Source organism: Mycteria americana, chromosome 13 (genome assembly GCF_035582795.1).
Source record: "Mycteria americana isolate JAX WOST 10 ecotype Jacksonville Zoo and Gardens chromosome 13, USCA_MyAme_1.0, whole genome shotgun sequence".
In the NCBI taxonomy this organism is placed as follows: Eukaryota; Metazoa; Chordata; class Aves; order Ciconiiformes; family Ciconiidae; genus Mycteria; species Mycteria americana.
Genome location: NC_134377.1, coordinates 11,531,250 through 11,547,473, shown reverse-complemented (window position 1 = coordinate 11,547,473; position 16,224 = coordinate 11,531,250). Strand labels below are relative to the sequence as shown.

Below are 16,224 nucleotides of genomic sequence, written 5' to 3'. Positions count from 1 at the left end.
GGAGCGGGGCCGGGGCGAGCCGGGCCAGGCCGCGCCGCGCCGCGCCGGGATGGCGCTGGACGTGCGGCGCCTGGAGGCGCTGAGCCTGCAGGAGCTCAGCGCGCTGCTGGACGACGAGGAGCAGCTGCAGGACATGGCCCGCGAGATGGAAGAGGTGAGGGGCGACAGCGCAGCCCCGCGCCCGGGCCGCGGCCTCCCCTCGGGCCGCCCCCCTCAGCCCGCCGGGGCGCTGCCCGCGGGGCCCCGCCGCTCGGGGCTCGCTGTCCCGCCGCCTCCGTTACCACTTGCTGTTTGGGGGGTGTCAATGACCGCCTCCCCCCCAGCCCCGGCGCAGGTGACTCCCTCCTCCCGGCCCTGCTCGGACTGATCGGCGGGCACGGCTCCGCCGCGGAGTGGCCATGAGGAGCCCCTGTGCTGCGGGAAGCGCTGCCTGCCCCTCTCCCTCCCTCTCTCCCTCCCGGCCTTTTGTTCGCTGGCCCTCGGTAACGGGGGGGTCTGTGCCCGGGCACTTCTCCCGAGCGCTGGGTGCCAGAGGAGGGGGGCTGAGGGCTCGCCGTGCTGAAAATGCTCGGTTTGTACTAAAAGAGGAGACACTGACGGACCGGAGGTGGGATCAGTTTTTCCGTTAATACAGCCCTTGTTTTGTGCCTTGGCCACGATGAAGGATTTTGTCAGGGTGAAGTCGGTCCTATTTGTGGTCTCGATCTCAGCGCAACTTTAATTCAAAACAATGTGAAAGAGATTTCTGTGTGCCCGAGTTGGTATGCTGGGCGCAGTGAAGGCTGTCAGGCTTTCTCGTGCTTTTTATGCCTTTTTGAAATGTCTTTGTCAGTGTATCAGACTCTAAGCCGTACTCTTGGATCTATGCTTATTAAAACAAAATAGAAGCCTGTTTTCTTCCTGCTGCTGTGGTTGTCTTTACTGTTTTTTCTGTATGCCAGTGGACTCTGTGTATTACAGTTCTGATATGAGGCTGTTCCAGGTTTATTTGACCACAGATGCTCCTAAAAGACCCTTAACTGTGTAGTCAGCTAACAACAAATAAGATGAAACCATTTACATGAAAATTTTAAAAGAAAGAAATGTGCTGTACTTCTCTGGGTCTTGTATTTATTGGTTTTGTGTTTTGTTTTTTTTTTTTTTTTTTAAATAAGAGGACAAAAGCCTCAGGGGAAAAAAAAAAAGTGGCAATATATCCTTGAGAAAGAAGCTTAGTTTATTAAGTAAAATCAATTATAATTGCTTTCCCTCAAACTAAGATTCCTGCCCTTTTGGTACTGGAAATTGTTCTGGATCACCTCAAACCAAATTGTCAAAGTGTTACAGATGAAGAGGCCCACTGAAGGTGCTGAGATAATAAGGTGTCCTAGGGAATTTACTTGCTGCATTATGCAACAATTTGTATTTTGAATTTTGTGTAAATAGATTTATGAGAGGGGGACAGGCATAATGGCTTTTCATGTGAGCTTATATTTTGAGAACTTAAACTGCTGAAGCAACTGCTGAAGAAAATACTGCTGTGATAAGTAAAACATGTAGGGATCTTTGAGGCACCATGGCTTACTGCGGGGCAGGACTACTATTCTGTATCAAGACTAGATATTTAAGGAAAGTCAACGGATTATAACCGGCTTAACTTTGTAAAGATATAAATGGGTGCAGTATTGCTGGTTTCAGCATGACTTCTGACAAGGTACATCAGCAGAAGGCCTGGCTCAGTGGGCTTTTTTTAAAATTATTTATTTGTCAATACACTCGTAAGACGTAGGTCAGAAGTAACAGAAAACCTCATGACCATGGTAGAAAAGATTCTCTCTTGCTGCAGAACTAGACCATATTGTCAGTTTGACCCTCTGGTTTTCCTCTTTTGCTGGCAACAGAAGGCTTTTAAATTGTAGAGTAAAGTTCTCCGGGCCTGAGGGAATATTTTGTGGTGTTTGCAAAGTGTGGCTAGGTTTGAAGGTATTCAAGCTGTGTGGAAATATGGCTATACTACTGTCTGGTATAATCCTTTTTTATTGTGTGTGGAGTCTTTTACTAGAGTCTGTTCAACTAGAAATGCATTTACCCACCTTGGAAGGAATTGGCCATGCTCGAATATTTCTTCCTCTTTCTGCTTTTGCCTTCACTGAATTGTTTACTGCTTGAGTTTGTGCTATTGGGTCCTGATTTTTCACTGTGAAGTATGTGGCAGGAAGAGGGAGAAAGGGAAATCCTGAACATTAAGGAGGAACCATGGAGACTTCACTGCTACTTGTGTAGGTATTTGGTTGTCAGTCCATGTGTATCTAGGTTGTAGCGTTATTCCAAAGTCCTTAGATTCATAATTTCATTGTGGCATGCCAATGAAATCATGATTCCTGAGTCACTTCTCTGAGGTCACTTGTATTTTCAGTGGCAAAGTTGGCTAAAGCTGATTATTCCATAATTGAAAAAACCTTTGTTCTCCTCGTTGCAAGGGAAATCCAGCTCAAAAAACAATGTTTTGTTCACAAAGAGGAGGATTTGGAAAACCACTTGGCTTTCTTGCTAATAGCTAAAAATAGGCACCTTCCAGCCTTAAAGGGAATGTATTCCTGTGCAGCATTTGAGCAGGATTCGTATATGTCATTGTGGGTGTGTGTGTATATATATATATATCTATCTGTGTGTGTGCTCATGCAGACATTCTTATTTCGCTGGGGTAATGTGCATATACAGTGTCCTTCACACTGTATCCCCAGGTATGTGAAAATGTGGCATCAAAGAGCTAAGCTGCTGCTTTTTCTGTCTGTAAGGTTGTTTTTGAAGCCTCTGGGCTTTTAGCGCTTGAACAACGAACATCTTGTCTGATAGAAAGAGGAAGGAAGCCAATTGTCTGGTACTCCTAGTCTTTTAAAACTGGGGAGTTTTTTTTTAATAATCCTTTGAGTTTAATCTCTGTAGTACATCTACAGTATTCATCTTTATGAAATAAAAGTACATTGTTTATAAAAGTCAATATCGGTGTGATAACTCCAATTATAGATTATATATTATAACAGCATAGATGAGAGAATTTGTGACCTGACACTGGTGGTAGCTCGATGAATTTCTCCTGTGAAAATTAGTTTTCTTTTTATCTACTGGAACATCACTTTAGTAACAGTGCAACATTGTGTTACTGACCGCTAAGGTTCTACTGCCAAAAATTATTTACTTTTCAAGACCTTAATTATATGAAATGAAGAAGTCAGAAATTTATTGCCTTCCTCTCATTCCAGGATTTCAGAGTACACTGGCAAGCACAGAAGGGGTTTTTGAGTGTAGTCCTTTTGAGAAAAGCCGTTTGGAAAGATTGGGCAGTGCAGAAAGTCCATGTTAAAACTATGTGAATGCATGCCCAGATTTCTTGGATTCCCACTCCTGTTCTAAAACCACATTGTGCAAGTGGTTATGTTCTTGTTTGCCAAACATGAAATTTAGTTACAAAGTTAGAAATTAGACTTGGTGACAACTGTAGATTTTTCTCTTCCAGCTAAGCATCAAATGAGTAACCTGCCTGTGTCTGAGTGCAAATTGCAGTTCTGGGTGTCTCTTTCCTTTGGAGTAAACGTTTAGGAATTGCAGCTTACCTTTTAACCTTTATTTTGTCATTTTTAAAGCTAGTACTTACATAATCAGAAGACCTAAATTTAGCAAATCTCATTACTTTTGGAATATGTATTAACATTTATTACCAAACAGATGTTGTTAGAAGGTGTATTATCATTCACCAGTATGTAATGAAAAGCATGCTTAAATCTTCTTCTGTAAAATAAGTCTCTATTCTCCTACTCTGCACCTGTTGGCTCCAGTTTCAGGGGTTAATTTGACACTCCAAATGTGCATCGTTATACTTCTGCAGTGTGACTGCATATTTTATTCCTAATTTACAAGTATGTGTAAGTGAAAGAGAGAATGTGGGAATGATAAAGACTAGAGCAAGACCAGAGAAACCTAAAACTAACGTGGATGTGTGCTATGTATAAAGCAATTAAAATGGTGCCACTTAAAACTTCTTTTATTTATAGCTCCTTAAGAGACTTTTTCTTGAAAGTACCGAGAGACTACTTGCTGTGGTGCTTGCCAAAGCAAGCTTATAATTATAGCAGCACTTGATGGACTTTGTGGGTAGCTGGGATTTCAAGCGCTAAGACTGCATGTTGGGAGGCATCTGGTCTGGAATCGTTCTTCTGGGAATGTGCTTTTGGATGAACAGGAGTGACTCTTCTTGGAGACATTTTGCCCAAATAACTCTTGGTGCAAACCCTTATTTTGGAGTAAATGATAAACAGTAAAAATGTTGCTAAGCTAGTACTAGCTGCTGTTTTAATTTTATCCAGCATTTTTCTTCCTTTTTAAAAGTGGGATGAAATGAAGCTGCAGCTGATGAAAGTAGTAGAATCTCAGTTCCCAAAGCAGTTGCTGCTGCCTGTTCTTGGAAGTGCTTATTAAATAAATCCTTGAGGAAAATTATTCAAATTATTTCTGTTAAAGAAATCTACTCTTTAAGCATCTTAAGTTTTGAAGTGCTGCACAAACCAGGATTTTTGTCTTTAATAACCTCTGTGTGTCCATGGCTTCATTTTCTTGCAGCACACACAATTTGGTTTGAGTGGTCTCTACTCAGTGCTGAGCAATCCTTCTGCCATTAAAATCCTTTTATAAGCAGCTCAGTATTGTTGCCCCATTTGTCCCATTCAGAATTCAGAGTGAGAGCTTAGCAGTTAAAAAAAAAAAGCTGTATGTTCTCTTTAATATTGTCCTGTCTCATTCTGTCTTGTTATTCTGACTGGTATTTTTCACCTGTTTTGAGATTAATGTTTCCTGCCTGTTGAAGTGCTCATGACCTCAATAGTCTTGTTAGCAATTCTGCTAGAGTCTCGCATGCTGTTTGCTTATTTCTCTTAATAACTTTTTTTCATTGCACTTCCAGTAGGCAGGTGAACATCTGATGCAGTAGCAGTTCCCTGCTAATACACATTTTTGTCGCACAATGCATCTGACAACAAAATAACTTCTACTGGATGTATTTCTTGCTTGGCTATTGTCTTGGGCTTGTGGAAAGCTGAGAATGGATGCTGAAAGCATGCTTTGTGCTGCATTAATAATCTTAATAGACTGGTCATGCTGTACTGTATCATTGACCCTTGGATGATTTTGCAACTGTGTTTTTGTTTGTTTTAAATGAGTTAATGTTTTTTGAAAGTTTTTATAGAGGGCTTTTTAGGCTAACTTCACAGTGTTTGCTTTTCTGATTCCTTGAATTAACTTCTAAATGCAGTGGAACAGTTGCAGAAAAGTTTATTACGCGGACCTTAACATCAGTGCCAGATTATTCTGGTTTGCAAAATCATGACTGTGTTCAAGTTGCATCGCTTTGGGATTCTATCTGTTCTATTTGTTGTGAAATAAAATTCATTCATTCCACAGACTTCAAACTTTTTTCAATGACATGAAGCATTTCAGTGTCCTGAACAGGTGGATGGGTCTTCACCAGCTCCTCCTTAAGTTTCATTATTCCTAAGTTTACCTTGTATTTGAGGAACTGGTTCTTCTCATGGTTTTGAGTAAGATTCAATTTGAGTTTCTCGTCTCTTCAACTGTCCATTTTTTAAAGAAATTTGACACAGACTAATGCTGGAAGTGGAGACTTCAAGAGTGACACTTGAATTGATCATTAAATGTCAATCATGTTTTTTGTTCAGCTTCTGTAGAAAAAATGTGCTGCTCTTAGAAGTTCTATAATATGGAAAAAGTTGAGTCATTAAGTCTTGTGTAATTTCAAGCACTGTAACTTAAAGTGCGATTACAAATACCTGAACTTCTTTCAGTTTTAAAACAAGTATTTTTAAGACTTTCACTTAAGTTTAGAGTAGTCCATAATTGCTAGATATCAGATGCTAAGGACAGGAAAGGATGGCTGTCACTTTGTGTTAGATGTAGGTAGGTGACCTGTGGCTGTCTGCCATTGAGCCAGGTAAATGTGATTTTCCAAATGCTGTCATAATATCGGGTTTTTGGGTTTTTTTTTCCTTATTTTTACAAGTCGGGTACATCATGTCATGCTGGTATTTATTCATCTTTACACATTTGAAATTATTTGAAATGAGGCTTTAGTGAGGCAAGTGTTGGTCTCTTCTCCCAAGTAACAAGTGATAGGACGAGAGGAAATGGCCTCAAGTTGTGCCAGGGGAGGTTTAGACTGGATATTAGGAAAAATTTCTTCACTGAAAGGGTTGTCAATCATTGGAACAGGCTGCCCAGGGAAGTGGTTGAGTCACCATCCCTGGAGGTATTTAAGAGACGCTTAGGGACATGGTTTAGTGGTGGACTTGGCAGCGTTAGGTTAACGGTTGGACTCGATGATCTTAAAGGCCTTTTTCAACCTAAACGATTCTATGATTCTATGAAAGTCAAGTTCTTCACAAAATCATTATAGAAAGTTAGGTATTTGCTTCCTCCTTCCCCTCCCTAGTCCTGTTAAGAGACATTATGATAACTTGAGGCAGGAGAGTTATTTAAAAATAGTGTTTAAAAACAACACAAAAGCCTCATCTGACTTCAGGAAGCTTTTTCTGTTATTCCGTCTGTTTACCTGGAGTTCTTCCTTCTCCTCTGTATTATATGTGATTTCAGTAAAAGATTCCTTTTCCTGGGATTTGTGCTCTTGAAATGTTTATAGGTTTGTGTCCACTGGTTTTTTTTCTCTCTAGAGGAAATGCACATGTTCTTCATCCTGAACAAAGATCAAAGTCCACTCATAAAACTGGTCTTCCCAGACTGACTTCACAACTGCTTTGAAATGAGAGTATCAGCCTTACAAGCAGTGAGAATACAATCACCAGATCAAATTGAAGTTGCTTGAAGGAAGTAGTTTGCTCATTAAAATGGTGAAAGAGGAGAGGCATCAGAAACCATGAATCTTTTTGCACGCAATCTTCTTTGGCTGGCAGTTCAGAAGACAGCTAGTTAACAAAACTTGTGGTGATGGCAGGTGATTTGGTAAGAAGCTGGATGCCAGTAATTAAGCTGTTAAATTGTGTGTATTTTAGTTCCCTTCATAATTGTTAGAAAAAATGTAAAATAGGGGGACTGAGGCTTTCTGAAAGCAACAGTCTAACAGTATTAGATCGTATGAGAAGAAACAAATGGAAGCAGCCAGTTTAATTTAAATTATTTTGCATTGGATTCAAAAGTGAGAAGAGAGGATTTTCTTTTTATTCTTGGAAAAGATTCAAGTTGAACACAAGCATAGGGCTGGAAGCTTGTTTAGTCTTGATGTGAGAATCTCGAGAAGACAAAACAGTATTGCAAGCACAGTTTCTCTGATTTTCACAATTTGGAATAGAATTTAATTTTGATTGATATAGACTTTAGGACTCAGCATTATCCCCGACTTGATTTTTTTTAAAGTGGTTTAGCAAGAACAGGGTGTAAGAGTAAAACTTCGGTATTTGAAGAGCAATATCTGGGGCCAAATGTGTGTTTAAGTAACATTGAGCCAATTTTGAATTTAGAAGATTAAAGCAGTGTATAAATATTTCAAAAGGAAGTAATTGTTTTTGAAGACACTGCTGCTACACTTGGAAAATATTTTCACCTGATGCACCTAGTCATGTGCTCAGACTGCCAGGAACACCTGAATTCTGATCCTGCCCTTTTCTGGGGCTTTTAAATAGCTCGTTTGGGTTTCCTCTTTTCCTTTTTCTGAGGTGTGGCTCTCCTATATCCACCCATGAGTGTGAAAGGAACAAAGCACTGTACTCTGTGTTTGCACTGAATTCAGTGCAACTGTCTGTAAATAAGATCTGTTGTAGCTAAACAGGGATGATGTGGGCTAGAAGGGGCGTATTAATGTAGGGGGTCACAAAAAGTGTACCAAACATTTCATTGATTTTGAAGGCAGCTTAATAGAATCAGTTATGTGCCGTGGGAAAACTGTCCCACTTGTTGATTCAGACTGAAAATCTGAAATCAGATCCCTTGGGTTTTTTTTTTCTCCTTTTGAAGTCTGAATATTTTAATGAATCTAATGTGACAACCAGGGCAGACTTTCCTAAACACTCAGCTTTCCCAAAGCTCATAAAGACTGTCTTGATAAAATCACCTCTGTGTGTGTGTGAGCAAACTTGGAATCTTGGCGGCTCTTGGTTTTCTGAGAATTGTCATTTGTTCTTTAGGAACAATGTCTTCAGGCTAAGATATGTTAAGCAGGAGGATTAAACTGAAAAACAAGCTTTTGGCATGAATCCAGGATTGATTTAACACAGTTGGGGAAGAATATTCTGGAGAAGGCACCATAATGATTCAGTCCTAGGTTTTTGCATTTTAATAAGATAAAGGATAACATTCCTCTGCAGTCTTGTTGCATGTTACTGCTGGGATTCAAAGATTTTTTTTTTGAGCAACTGTTGCTTTGTCTGTCAGTGTTCATCATGGGGGAATGGTAAGGGTGGTGCATGAGGTGGGAATGAAGAAGCATCTACATTAAATAGTGAGTAAAAGTTCATACAAAACACCTTCAGGTAGCAGGGCATGAATGTAAAAATCTGATCTCAAAAAGCTGTGACAGCCAGCAGGTCAGACCTCACATAAATTTGTGGCAAGAACTAGAAGAAACTTGGGTGACATAAACTGCGCTCCTCTGCCACTTAGCAGAAATGTCTAAGTGAGCGCCCAGAGACTGGTTTCTACACAGTTACCACTGCTGTACCACCGAGGTGAAACCTGCCTTTTGCAGGCAGTTCAGCACAGCAGGAACCCAGTTCCTGTTCTGATCGGGCAAAAGCCGTCCTGCCTGCAGGAGCATTCACGGGCACCTCTGCCCCTGGTCAGAAGAGAGGGGGGTTCTTAGGAGTCTGTGCCCACAACACAGACTCTTCAAGTAATTATCATTTCCAGCTTGGAGAAGAAAACTGTTTAATGAGCTCTCTGCTGCATGTGGAAAAAAATGTGCAGGAAAGTGACTTTAGGTCAGTATTAATTCCTGTTCAGAAAGTGATTCATTCACAGGTGCTCATAGGTGAAAGAAGAGATCCTTATTCTCAGGCCAATTCCTCTGAAGGTCTTCCCCCATAAGCTTCAACAGTCCATTATCATTTTAGATGATTTCAACATGCTGTTTGTGGCATAGACCTTATTCCTTCTAAATGGTATGCTAGTAAAATACTATATTAGTAGAGCAGTAAAAATACAGTTTGTGAGAGAGAATTTTGTGTAGCAGAAAAAAGAGATCATGAGAAAAGAATGCAATAGCTGAAGCTGACCGTACCCACCAAAACAGTAGACATTCCCACTGTTCATAAAAAGTCCAAAAGTATCATTATTAGTTGAGGGTCTAATACCATAGTACTAATGTTTACAGAGAGCTTACTTTGTTGTTTATGTAGAAGTTTTGAAATTTTCATATTGTCTAAATAACCGTTAGTCTTGCTTAATATTTCACAGTCATTTCTTGCACTTTTTTTTTTTTTCCCCCCAGGCCCAAAATGTTCAACACAGCAAGGACATGACTCTTGCCAGCAACCGCAGTCTGGCAGAAGGCAATCTTTTGTACCAGCCAAAGTTGGAGTCTTTGAAATCAAATTTGACTGAAAAATATCGAGAGCTGCAAATTCTTTTTGAAGCATACCAGATAAAGAAAACAAAACTAGGTAACACTTTCTGTTGACGATTATGATTTGCTGTTTTCTAAGTGAATGTAAATCTGTTGTACCTTTTTTTTTGTTTTTGGTGTCTCATTTTTAGCTGTGTGAATTAGGGTACAAAATGAAATGTCATTCTTGTCTAGTTCTGAAATATATCATGCTTCTAATGATTTATTAAGTTTCTGTTACACCTAGTAACAGCACTGTAGACTCTTTCTATTACTGTGTGGTTACCTACCTATTGTTGACCTACTGTTCTCTAAATGATCAAATTCGTTTACCTTGCTAAAAAGCAAAACATAATTTGAATTTTCAATGATTAATTGGTAATTAATGGAATATTGCATTTAATTTCATCATTTCATACTGAATTATGAAGTATTGTACATCTGATACTGCACTTGCTGAAGTGCTTTGTCTTTCAATATTATAAATATATCATTGCAATTAAATTTCAGCTTTTAGCACTCTGATAATATTCCTAAACTCCTTAATATATTTTCTTAACTGCAGATCATCCTGTCTAGAACAATGGAGTATGCTAGTTGTACATATGTGCCTTAGAAATTTTTATGCTTGCTGAGGCTGTATAACTTCAGTTAGAAGTCACTTAGAGCCAGCTGTCATTTGCTGTTCTTTCTGTGTCACTACAGACAGACAATCCAGTAATGCTTCACTGGAGACACTGCTAGCGTTGCTTCAGACAGAGGGGGCTAAGATTGAGGAAGACACAGAGGTAATGACAGTACACTTCAATTCTGCCACTTATACCCATTACTGAAGACTTTGAATGTACGTAGCTGCAGTATAGCGTTGAATGTGTAAAGGGATATTTTTAAGAATATGGTCTGGTCTTTGCTTTGAACTTCAATGAACAGTCATTTGGTTTCAGCAAGAATTTTTTTATCTGAGGAATTTTTTACTCTTAACATGTTTCTAGTTCAAGAGAGAAAACACTCCTTTTCAAAAAAGAAAGCCAAACCCTCTTAGTTCGTTGGCATTGCCTTCAAACTCATAGTGTATAAATGTGGAATTTTTTTTTTAATGGTGTTTGCCTGGTATATGTATTAATCCATTACAAATGTCAGTTAGTAACCTAATGAAAAACTGTGCCTGCACTGTTTTTTCTCCAGCATTTCTGGTGAAATATTCCATTATGATTTCAATGTATCTGTCTAGGTGCCAGTAGTCACCACTCACTGTCATACAAGTGCTTGAAGGGTGGTGTTGTTTTCAGAATAAAGGAAGTGTTTGGTTTTGTTTGCTGGTTTGCCTGTAGGACATTTGCTATAACTACATAGCATGTTAGCATTGGGGGAAAATCTGCTTATTGGCCCTGAGTTGTGATCACAAAAAGACATTCCCAGGACAAGTTGAATTTTGTGATTATATGTATGGTCACCTCTCTTAATTACTAAACATTTACCCAAAGCCACAAGTAAGGGTGAGTATTAAACCTGGCTTAGCAATAATCTGCCTCTCTGTACTGAGGCTTGCAGAGTTCTCAGTGTTTCTGTTGGCATTGCAAGCAGTACTGAGCTGTAATACAGCTTAGCTGGCACTCTGAAAAGCTGTTGAACTTGATTCGTTCCCATCTCTGATGATCAGGGGAACGTTCAGAGCTAGATTCAGATGTTCTTACTGATGTTGCTTCAGTATAAATTTAAGCAAAAATGTTACTTAACTCCTACTGCTTCTGAGTAATAACTAATTCAAAATTCTGCTCAGAATTCTTAGTATGCCAGTCATCTTCCATATGCAAGCTGGAAAATCACAGGCAAAATTATGCTATTTTTAGGATAGAAGCCATTTAGATTCTCTTGCAGTATGCCGTTTTCTAAGAGATTGTTCCATATTTGACAGAATATGGCAGAAAAATTTCTTGATGGTGAAATACCACTGGATTCCTTCATTGATGAGTACCAGAGCAAGCGTAAACTGGCTCACCTGCGACGTGTAAAAATTGAGAAGCTCCAAGAAATGGTGCTGAAGGGACAGAGACTTCCGCAGGTTCAGCCGCAGGCTCAGCCGAGAGCACCTGAGCCAACACCAGCACCTCAAGATTCCTACACTTCGGATGCAAACACTCCTCCTTCAGTTGTGCCCCGACGAATACCACCCCCTCCACCTTCTTCAGTCCCAGCAGGACGCTTTCCTACTCAGTTTACTGCAGCCATGAGTTCAGGACCAGCTCTTTCTTATCCAGGTGCTCCGTATCCTCCTCTCCCCCCTCGACCAGGAGTTCAGTCTGCAAGTCAAATGCCACAGCCAGGATACCCATCTCAGTTTGTACCACAGTATCCTCCAGCTCTTCCCCAAAGACCACCTCGCCTTCCACCACATCCTGGCTTTATCCTCCAGTGAATATTTTGGTGCGCCTAACTTCTGTATTGGTGCTTATATTTCCTTTTTCTCCCCATCAGAGACTTAATGTCGGCAATGGAAAGCCTCTGTTTTTTGCACAATGGAGTACAAAATCCGAGCTGTGGCACAGAGGTTTGCAATTGTGTTTGGTAAATGTGATTATTTTTGTTTTCAAATATCAGTGACAACAAGGTTTTTCTAGGAAGGTGATAGGGTATAAATTTTGTAAATCCATCAAATTGTGAAACAATGTACAGTGGATTTCCTGACATTACAACGAATCACACTCTGAATTCTTTAGTGATGGTAAATCAGCATCCTCTTCTGTTCTGATGTATTCCCATTGCAGCTGGATGTATGTGTGGCAAATTGGGAGCTATTTGTCTCTCTAAAGAATTCTCTATCAGTGCCAGTGTTTGGATAGTAACAACTATATCTGAATACTGGGCAAAGAGTTGCAATGGACTGCATCAGCATCCTTTGCAGTGTGCCCAGACAGTGGCATTTGTGGCCAGGTGCACAACGTTTTCAGAGCTCACTGAGCTGAAACTCTTGTCAGAAAATGTTCTATGGTTTTTAGACAGTAAAAGTTACAAGACTTTCATTTCTACATTTCAGTTGTTACCTTAGACTTTTCATAACAAAAGTACACACTCCTCCCACTCCCAAATAGCTTGATATCCTGAAAGTCCTGGTCTCTTGAAATTAAACTAAACTGTTTGTAGAGCCAGTTTAGAGTTTTATAGAACCTTTACCAGGCATTTTTATTTCCTTGCCTATTAAGACTTTCTTATGTTTTGTTTTGGTTTTTTTTTTCCTCTTCCACACCTTGGATACAGAAGTGATTTTTTTACACAGGTGCTTAGCTTTTGATATCATGTGATTCCAGGAATCTAGGCAGGGTATTTTCTTAATCAAATACTGGGTTTTCACATCATGCAATTGCCTACTTGAAGCTCCGCAATTTCATTTTATCCCTCAAACTCAGTCTTTCACTTGACAGAACTATTTTTAACTTTCCCATTTCCTTTAGTTTTGCAGGTTTTGGCATGTGTGTCTATCTGGAATTTGCAGTTAATGTTTCTCTGCAAGCAGGCAAAACGGAAAAGCTTTTTGAACTCCACAGTGGCTGTTTGCATCTTACATAATCCATTCTTGACTTCTTATGCCACTGGAGGAGGAGGCTTTTTAAAGGAGCTCATATTTCATTCTCAGTGTGACTGTTGAAGTCTAAGGTGCAGACACATGCTGGTATTTTAATTTAGCATTTGGGGAGGCAAATCTTAAAGACTTGTTGCTTGTGCAGAACGTATCCATAAATTCATTATCAATTTCTCACATCCACAAACAACTTTCAACTAATTAATGGTACTTTAAGAGGCTCACAGTCCAGAATCTGTCGTAGCCCCTGCATTATTTCAAAATATTTTCATATCATTATCCTGGAATGCACTACATTGTTTGGAAGTCTGTACTACAAACAGCATCAGTCAAAATAGAATATCTATTTTTTTTTCTTTACGTAAGGCTCTTGACTGTCCCTTAATCATTTCCTCTGGAGTGTGGTGGTTGCTTGCAAATACTAATCTGAAATTAAGCTCATAACAGGAAGCTCTCTATTCTGAAAATACAGTTATTTGGCTTGTTTTGCCTTCTGAAGACAAAGGGCAGAAGGTTTGGTCAGTGTTACTGGCATCTGAACCAATTCCCCAGTGTAAGTCTGGAAAATTTCTATAGATGGGGGATTTTGTGAAGCAATGTGCATTGGATTTGTTTTCAAAGTGTGTTTTTTCTGTAATCTAGTGATGGTACAGGATGTGTTCTTTGGTTGGTTTTTTTTTTTTTAAATAGTGTAATATCTTTTCTTGGTATTATTTTCTCACTGAAGCTTTGTATAAGCATGGTTAATTATGACTCATTTCAAAGTAATTTTGCTGTGCTATTAGTGCTGGTATTTGGATGGCAGCTGTTGTATCTGAATGCTAAACATAAGTCTGCTGTAGAAATGATTTGTGTCCTAGAAAGAACTAAAGTGGGTGGGGGCTACCAGGGTGGTGACTGAGTACAGAATTCATACTTTGAGCCTGCTACACAAAAACTCTAAAACTCTCAAATTAGTTTTGCTAACATTTAATAAAAACAACCAGGTATATTTTACACTTATCAAGTGCCAACTTTTTTTCCGAGGGTTGAAAATCCTCAGAAGTGACGGAGGTGATAGATAAGTGTATTGTGAATTTGCACTGCATTTTATGTATCTAACTTTATTGGTGGTAGTAGTCCAAAAATATTTTTACTACTTGTTAAATTTTCTGTCTTTTGGTAACTTTTGTGATAACATGACCTTTCAGGGATACTTTATCTAAAAACAAACTCTTGTGGAAACTAAATACAAAGCTAATGCAATTTTTCTGTCTAAAAGCAAAACAATGCATTATTGCATATGCATGTGGCTGATGTGCCTTAGGATCACTACTTGTGATTGTAATACTAGGATATTAGCATTTTTATCATTTGAATGGCCATTACTTAACTCTAATTTAAGGGCTCTTCAAGAGCACTTTCTTTTACAAAAAAACTCACCCTCATACTTCAGAAAAAACAAAGGCTGTATCTGCTATTTGTAAGCTTATAGTTGCCTTCACTGATGGATAAGTTTGAACATAGGTAATGTAACTAATATGATGTTTCAGTTATAGCAATCTCATAACTGAAATCCAGCTGCTCATGGAAAACGTTTTGCCATTAATTGTGTGTGTGTGCGCACAAACTGTAAATATATACTTGACTGCTGGTAACGTGTAAGAGTAAAGGAGAAAGATGTGGAAAGCTGTTTAAATCCTTTCGGAAACAAGTGTTACAAAACACTAACCTGAATGAGTCGGGCAAGAGATGTGTCAGTGCTTTTGACCTGTTGCCCTTCAACAGCTTCTCCTGTTCTGTTATAGCTAATAAATAAATTCTGCTATGGCTAGGATGTTTAGAATCATACTAATTTGCACTGTTTATAAGATAGTGAGATTAAAATGCGATAGGCAAGCTGAGACTTGAGAGGGGGTGGCTCAGTATGCTTGCCGAAATATATATATTATTATGTTGTCTTGAGGATTTCTAATGTCTGCTGCAAATAGCATATACTTCCCCAAAGCAATTGGAGTGGAGAAAAATCTTTTAAATATGGTGTGTCACACGGCTTTAGAGTGTTGGTAGCATTGGAAATGCTCTCTTTGGATGGCATTATTTTTGCCAGTCTTTTGTATGCAGTTTTGTAAGTTATGACTAATTCAATTGTATGTGGTTAGGTGGTTTGGTTGGTGATCGGCATTGAATGGCTCAAACTCACGGATGAGTTTCACTGCACTCTAGTGCTGTCTCCTAGAGGAAGCGGAGTCAGTTGTTCTAGCACAGCTGATCCACACAGGTCGCCTTTGTATCAGTGACCCTGGAGGGACTGTATGGAATATAAGCTTTCATGTGATGCCAGGAGGCAGAGCCCTGGGCACAGTCTGGTCATGGGTAACTGTTACTTTAGTGCCCCAACTTCCACAACCTCAGTCTTGACCTCTTTTAGGACTTCTCTGCCCTCTCAAACTGGAATAATGACTTAGATATAGAGCTCAAATCGACAATTCCTTTAGCCTGAATATAGAGCTACTTGGCAAACATTGAGTTCTGAGGAGGTAGAGTCGTCCTGCACCTGAACAGTTCCTCTGTGTAATCCTGGACAGTCCAATAAAGGGGCAATTTTATATGCCTAGCAAGTTGTGAAACGTACAGTGGATTTGTTTGCATAATAAGTCTTTCTGTAATCTACTGTGGTCTGGTTTTAAATAAAATAGCATATCTCTCTTGGTGTCATGTTCCTATTGTGGCTTCATTTAATCACAGTGGAGTTATATTCATGTTTTTCAATACTAATGGTGGTTTCTATGTAGAAAAAAAAAACAGTTGTAGGTGAATGTAGAACATAAATTTGCAAGAAAATAACTTTAATTATTCATAGTAAATCTGTTGGCCATGGTTTTAGTGACTGGATATAGCGAGTCCATTTTGTATGTAGCTGATACAGGATAGGCATGCTCAGAGTAGATTCTGCACGTTGTAATCATGGCAACAAGGTAGGTGGGCTGTCTTGCCAGGTGGAATCCTTTCGCTTTTGTTTTAGTTTCCTGCAATTAGCTGGAACAGTGGAAGTGTTCAGAATCTTCAC

The 16,224-nt window shown here is 39.5% G+C and overlaps 1 protein-coding gene across 2 annotated transcripts; it reads left to right on the top strand.

Moving 5' to 3' along the window:
• VPS37B (VPS37B subunit of ESCRT-I) lies at nucleotides 1-15,867 on the top strand. Of its 2 annotated transcripts, none has more exons than XM_075515820.1 (4): nucleotides 1-154; nucleotides 9,485-9,656; nucleotides 10,304-10,386; nucleotides 11,514-15,867. In XM_075515820.1, exons 1-4 carry the CDS (start codon nucleotides 50-52, stop codon nucleotides 12,012-12,014), a joined length of 861 nt encoding a protein of 286 aa, XP_075371935.1. In that variant the 5' UTR covers nucleotides 1-49; the 3' UTR covers nucleotides 12,015-15,867. The 2 variants fall into 2 exon arrangements, with proteins under 2 accessions (XP_075371935.1, XP_075371936.1); XM_075515821.1 differs by lacking the exon at nucleotides 1-154 and adding an exon at nucleotides 6,721-7,005.
• The last annotated feature ends 357 nt before the right edge of the window (nucleotides 15,868-16,224 follow it).

What these genes read in the sequence shown, in the direction of transcription:
- VPS37B (XM_075515820.1), top strand. Translation starts at nt 50, where the DNA reads ATGGCGCTGGACGTGCGGCGCCTGGAGGCGCTGAGCCTGCAGGAGCTC. An exon ending in TGGCCCGCGAGATGGAAGAG is followed by an intron (nt 155 to 9,484) that starts GTGAGGGGCGAC and finishes TTTTCCCCCCAG; the next exon opens with GCCCAAAATGTTCAACACAG. An exon ending in GATAAAGAAAACAAAACTAG is followed by an intron (nt 9,657 to 10,303) that starts GTAACACTTTCT and finishes GTGTCACTACAG; the next exon opens with ACAGACAATCCAGTAATGCT.